This window comes from Montipora foliosa, chromosome 1 (assembly GCF_036669935.1).
Source record: "Montipora foliosa isolate CH-2021 chromosome 1, ASM3666993v2, whole genome shotgun sequence".
NCBI lineage: Eukaryota > Metazoa > Cnidaria > Anthozoa > Scleractinia > Acroporidae > Montipora > Montipora foliosa.
This window is the reverse complement of record NC_090869.1, coordinates 53579057-53585952: the sequence shown is the minus strand read 5'-3', so window position 1 is coordinate 53585952 and position 6896 is coordinate 53579057. Positions and strand designations below refer to the sequence as shown.

The window sequence follows — 6896 nt, the reverse complement described above, 5'->3', positions numbered from 1 at the left end:
GGGGGGGGAGGGGGAGCGATAATTTCGAAACACTGATTGCACTTACATACCTCGAAGCCCAGAATTTCTTTTATTCTTTAGCTGGAAATGTGCAAAATAGCTCAATTAAAACAATGGTAAATTAGTTCACAGTCATATGTCCGCAATGTCGGAAGAGACTCGACCAGAGCAACATTGAAATGGAAGATTCTCCAGGAGCGCAAGCAGCAGCGTCCTTAAACACGCAAGAAGCAGCCGCCGACGTATGCCCCCCTCGATTGGATGAGGTAAGGATAAGATACGACCAACAAGTAAAAGCCTGACAGTGACATTTAAACTAACCTACAAAGAGCCCCGTCTGTTTAATTTACCAAGCAATTCGTAGTTAAACTGAAGCTCTGCAGAAAGGCGAATGGCAAAAAATCCACTATTACAAATAACTGAGCTAAAATTCTTGCCATCGTTTCTCTTGAATTTTTATGGATACATGCTGTCATTGTGAGACCTTCAACCAGACCATAACAGTGTTATCGTATTATTTATATGCCAATTGTAAAATTGATATTGGTTTTTTCTAGCAACTATGCCAAGTAATATCACATTTTGTTACACGACTAAGTTAGTTCAGAGGGCGAATAACTAAAATCAGCAAATCGGATAGCTCCATTGCAGGTCCAATATTCTCTCAGTATTGGACCGGGAACTGTCCCGAATGATCCCGCACGATCACTTTTGAAAATTTGTTGGTTCTTTTATGGCCGGCTTACGTTTTTCTAAAAGAACTTGCTTTAGACGAAAAAGATTCCTTTCATTTTTCTTGCAACTCTCTGTCCCTTTTATTTTAGTAACATCAGACCAAAGTATACGCCTGTTTCGGCTCCCGATCAAAATCGCGCGCTTGAAGTATGAGATGTTTTTCCAGTCCTTCATCATGACATTTCTTCGTAACAATTTTCAGTCGTGTGGTCAATCTCTTTTTGGTTAAGCTTGGTCGGAACCGTACTGGTAGGATATCGTCCCCATGACCTAAGGCCGGTATTCCCCTAGTACGAGCCTCGCGCTTACTGAATAAGAAAGATGTAAGTTATTAGAGCAGGATCTAGCCCACTAATGCTATTGAAACTCCATATTACAGGAAGCAAGCTCTGCTGAGGACAGCAATTTATCGGCCATATATACAGGAATGATGGAGTTGAGATTAGACGGCAGCGACGAGGAGTCAACACAAGTGCCAGCTAAAGAGCATAGTGAACAGTACTTACGAAGGAAGCAACTCAATAAATTTCTGGAAAGTTGTAACGTAGAGAAATTAACTCGACCCAGGAAGAGGTGGGAAGAGGCGGGCCCACGTACGCGAAAAAATCACGTAAAAAAGGCAAAAGATGTCATTGTATAGCAGCTTTGGATGTGATTATGCCAGGGGATGCAGCATATTTATGGGATGCACTGCAGTCGTCAATGCTTGTGGACAAAGAGCTTGGATCTGCAGTTGGTGACGACCACAAATACCTTGAAGCCCTGGCAGAAAAATACATAAATGCATCCTCGTTGGATACAAGAAGGCAAGTTTTGTCGATAATGGCTGATCTAGTCCCTTTCAAACGCCTTCAGAGGTACTTGCCTGGTATCACTGAGTACCGAGTGAAAATTGCGCGCCAGCACAAAAATGTGTTTGGTCGGGGCGTTCCCCTTCCATTGAAGTATAGTCCCCGAATGCGAGTAGATCCTAGCCAACTTGACCATATTTTGACATTTATAACGAGTCCGCACATCATACAAGAACTCCCATTTGGACAGAAATACATGAAGTTATCAACTGGTGAGGTTGTGGAGACACCTAATGTAATTCGTAATATGATTCCGGAACGAATTGTAATCCAGAATACCCAATACTGCGAAGAAGCCGGATTCCAGCCTTTTGGACGCACAACGATGTTAACCATCCTCTCAAGCTGTAGTGCCACTGTGAGAAAGTCGTTGCAGAGTATCGACTACATTGCCGCACAAGGAAGTAAGGCCTTTGACGATCTTTGCCATGTGGTGAGGAGACTAGAAGAATGCAGGATATTGAAGAGAGATGTCGCTGGACAATGGAAAAGTTGTCTGAAGAACGGGAAGCACTATCTAAAGTCGGATTATAAGGTATTCAAGAATTAGCATCATTAATTAAGTACATCGTGCCTGTAACAGCGTACAAAAATTTGGTTTATCAACGGAGTTGATAATGTAAATTGACCACCGTACAGAGATTCTAAAAGCTGACGTTTCGAGCGATTTTTAGCCGCGATTCGCTCTGACGAAGGGCTAACGCTCGAAACGTCAGCTTTTAGAATCTCTGTACGGTGGTCAATTTACATTATCAACTCCGTTGATAAACCAAATTTTTGTATACTACTTCCCCACCGACGCAGCACCACAGTTTCTTTAGAAACTACCCCTTCATTCATCTGTAACAGCGTAGCTTGCTCCCAACCCCTTTGTATGCAACTACTCACAAATGCCCAAATTGTGTTTAAACTTGACTGATTTTCACTCGCTTTCCTTATATTTATTATCAAACATGTTTCAATACCAAGCAGAGAAGAATGCAATAGAACAAACTGAGCTTCGAAATAAAATCCTTTAGCGCAGATTTTGCTATCTTTGATTTTCCTCCCTGGTTCTCAGTACCTTTCAGCAGACTGCGACAAATTCGCCGTTACTGTATCTTTGGTCTATTTCAGTAGCCGTAACAAAATCTAGTGTGCATTGTTTCTCTCCATTTATGAGCTACTGTAAATTATTTTACTTAGTCGCACAATATCTGTTGTCTGTTTTTATCAGGTGCACGTATCTCTCTCCTCGCCTGTGGCTGACCACTGTAGTGCATACGCTTTGAGCGATGAAAAAGATCCTTTGTTCAGCAGCTCAAGTGATCATTATCATGGTAATTCATGCTCCCAATGCGAAGAATTGAAAACTTAAATATCTGACATCCAGGCATACTTAAAACGAGAAGATCTGGGACTACCGGATAAAGAGTTGGATGACTTGCGTCATATCTGCGACCAAGCATTTCAAAATGTTCTGTCCTGGAAGGCCCATCAACTGAGAAGTAAAATTCAGGACTCTGCCAGAGTAGAAGTACTTGACCAACTAGACGAGTCATCCGTCATGATCACTTAGGACTGGGCCATGAAATTTTGGCCACAGAAATACCGTGAATCTCAAACTGACTGGTTTGCAAAGAGGGGAATTTCTTGGCACATAAGTGTGGTTGCAAGGAAACATCAGGGAAATCTAAAGAGTCAGTCCTTCGTGCACATTGTCAAAAACTGCAGTCAAGATAGCTCGGTGGTTATCCGCATGATGGAACACGTATTGCGCACACTGAAAACGGAAAATCCTGAACTCACCACAGCATTCTTCCGGAGCGATAACGCCGGATGCTATCACAATTCAACCATGCTAGCTGCGTGTCGTTCCATGGGGGCTGCCACTGCAATCACTCTTTCTAGAGTGGACTTTAGTGACCCTCAAGGAGGGAAAGGTCCTTGCGACCGCAAAGTAGCCACCATCAAAGCACATGTCCGCAGATTTATAAATGAGGGGCACGATGTTCAAACTGCGGAGGACTTAGAAACTGCGATGCTATCAGCGAGAGGATTCACTGGGATCAGAGTGGCTGTTGTTGATTCATTGGGAATCAAGGAGAACCCCATCAAATGGGATGGCATAAGCTTGATTAACAACCTACAGTACACGGGCACAACGATAACAGTATGGCGATCCTACAACGTGGGCAGTGGAAATACAGTGGACAAACAGCTACCAACAGGTATCACATGTAGTATTAACATCTAGTAATTATGAGAACAATAGGTTACAAGTATATGCTGTCGGCAACGCCCTCGTTTAGTTTACCATATAATGAGCGTGATTTAAAAAGCAGATACGAACATCACTTTTTTGTTCTGAGGGATAGGTAACTATGCATTTTTTGTTATGGCATAAAGGTCACCTTATTGGCGGAAAGGTAACTTCATACGCCAACGTTCATCCCTTCCAGTAAGAGTATACTCCACGTGGGTACACCTTGAGCTGAATAGCGGCTGTACATGTTTGAGGAACTTTTTACCAGAATCATGTATTTTTTTGTAAAACAAGTGGAGTGCGTCCGACACGCACCCAGAAGTCTTCAGATGAAAATTCTCTCATTGAAGTGCCCGAGACAGCAGAGGGAAATGCAGGGGTAGGTGTTTTCCATTGTCCCAGTGAAGGATGTATCAAGGTCTATCAAAGATACTCAGCCCTTGAAAAGCACCTGTCATACGAAAAGTGTGAATTGCTCCCAGAGAGAGCCACACTTCTTGACCAAGCGAAAGAAATGTACCATCTTAAATTAACTGAAGGAAGGAGCGCAGGAGCGACAAGCCACGATCAGAGAACCGATCCTCGGGAAGTTGCCGCAAATACCAATCAACTGTCGAGAGGTTGGGCGTTGAAGCAAACAAAAAAATCCGGGCGCCTTAGTGAAACCCAAAAGAAGTACCTTAATGAAAAGTTTAGTATCGGCCAGCAAACAGGCCACAAAGTGGATCCGCTGTCGGTAGCTCGCGACATGCGCTACGCCAGAAATGCGGAGGGTAAGCGGCTGTTCACCCGAGATGAATTCCTTAGTACACAACAAATACATTCCTACTTTTCCTGGCAAGCTGGGAAACTACGCCATCAACATGCAGAAGATGACAGTAGTGATCGCGAGCCTGCTGTCGACCAACAGCAATATTGGGACACTCGGACAGAAGTTCTACGAGAAGTTCAGCTCCAGCATCCTATTACTTATGACAATCTTGATCTTTGCGCCTTGTATCATGCGAACAGGCTAAATCAGCTTAGTGTTGCCGTGTTAAAGTACATTTGTGAATAGTTCGATATAAACAAGGAGCAACTAACGCTTCGCAAGAAGGCGCCTTATATTACTCTTATGGGAAAACTAGTACAGTCATGTTCATGTCATGAACAGCAGTAACAGTGCAAGCATTTAAAGAAGCAGGGTAGTAGGAAAAGAGCCTCTAAGTTCCCCTCACAACTAGCTTTTTTTGCGTGTAGGCTGTTTCTGGTCTAACAGATTGTGAATGATCCAAGTGTTTTCATTGTTTTTACTACAACCGAGTAAATTTCGTTTCGTTGAGTACGAAAGAAACAATTTCTTGCTAGTTTGAAGTCAGAAATCTTGTTTCAGCATAGGGTTTGGACTATTATTAGAGAAACAAGAACGTCGGTTTATTTGCGAGTTGTATGGTACTATAACCAGAGAGGGTTGGTTGTAGTTTAGTTTAAATGCCACTGTCAGGCTTTAACTTCGTCCATATGATGGTCGTGTCTTATCCTTACCTCATCCAATTGTTAGGGGCATACATCAGCGACTTCTCAGTTCTGGCATGCTTCTGGATGACTATGAAAAAAATTATAATTGCTTCAATTAGCTATTTTGGAGATTGCCAACAAAAGAATAAAGCCTGATTCTGATATCCAGCCGACCTACCTGCGACGTAGTCGCCGGTTCCAACTGACAACGTTTCAGCGATCTGTTCAAGTGGGTCCCCGACTCGCCTGCTATGGATCGCGGACGTACTCAAATTGCCGCGAAATGTAAACCGAATTGGCGCAATTTCCAACCATTCCATCTGAAAATATGGATAGTACGGGTCTGGCGGTGCTTGATATATGAACACAGCCAACGGAATTACTTATAATCTGGTCGTATTACCAGATCATCTCTTCCAAAGCCAGTCTTTTCTTTATGTACTTGGAGAAGTTTGTTCAGATGTTGTTGTATCTTTGCTGAGCGGAAGCAACATCAATCTTCAGTGTATTAGCGAGTGCTTGCCAAGAATTTTTCTTTACTCTTTGTTCTTTATATTCATGACAGGACGTGTCACATATAGCCCGGTACGCTCTTATTTCGTCCACGAACATTCAGTTTCTGGGTACATCCTCACGTGTGACTTCCTCCGCCATTTTGAAAGTAAGGAATAGTGGGAAAAATCGAGTTGTTACGTCATACATTGCGTCCGCAATTGATTTTCATCGCCGACGGCTGCTCAGTTAAACGAATTCGCAGGCAAGCCGGCGGTCAATGCCTGGGACAGATTATGATTCGCCGATAAATGTTCACTTATACCCCAGGTATGTCCGCGGCATGAGAGGACCAGGCTTAAAAGATATCGCGGGCGTGCAGTGTTTCGAAATTGTACCCCCCACCCCGTCTCCCCCGCTTCCTTTTCTCCCAAGTAAATGGCAAGTATGGAAATCGAAAAACCGCCATTAGATTCTATTGCATTACCTTGTCGCAACTTGTTTCCATGCTGAAACCAAAATTTTTCCGAAAATTTGCGACACCTGTCAATATTCGAACGTGAACTCACTTTAAATTAATTTAATAATGTATCAAATAAATAAATGAAGTCGGCGCAAACAAATAAAGTTAAGCAATTTTAAAAGGTAATGAAGCTTGAATCTGCTTTCTAATTTAGTCCTAAAAGGCAGTCAATAGTCAAACATTATTTCACTTTACATTTTGAGAGAATGTTACTTTGGGGTTGCTGATGGCAACTGTCTAGTCAGGTTGTTTTTCTCTGGTGAACGATTATCAGCGCTCGGCAGCTGCAGGTGGGAATTTACACATTGGTACTTGCAAAGATGGAGAAATCTGAATTTAGTTCCTTCCGAACGTTTTTCCAAGAAAACGAGTCGACATCTGCTGTAAATAAAACGTTCAGGTGAGTATCGGCTAGATAAAACGCATCGCAACTTCGCAAATTTTATTGAAGCTCGTTTATTAATGCTATTAACGAACGAAGTTATTTTGTGTCAGAAATGCGACTTTTATCTCCTTCGTAGACACGATAAGATTCCGTACTCCTACCAGTTTC

The 6896-nt window shown here is 42.6% G+C and overlaps 1 protein-coding gene across 1 annotated transcript; it reads left to right on the top strand.

Moving 5' to 3' along the window:
* Nucleotides 1-1392: 1392 nt before the first annotated feature.
* Nucleotides 1393-2136, top strand: LOC137981096 (uncharacterized). Its single transcript, XM_068828448.1, has one exon. It carries the CDS (start codon nt 1393-1395, stop codon nt 2134-2136), a length of 744 nt encoding a protein of 247 aa, XP_068684549.1.
* Nucleotides 2137-6896: the final 4760 nt, after the last annotated feature.

Coding starts and splice junctions, on each gene's coding strand:
- LOC137981096 (XM_068828448.1), top strand. CDS start 1,393: ATGCCAGGGGATGCAGCATATTTATGGGATGCACTGCAGTCGTCAATG.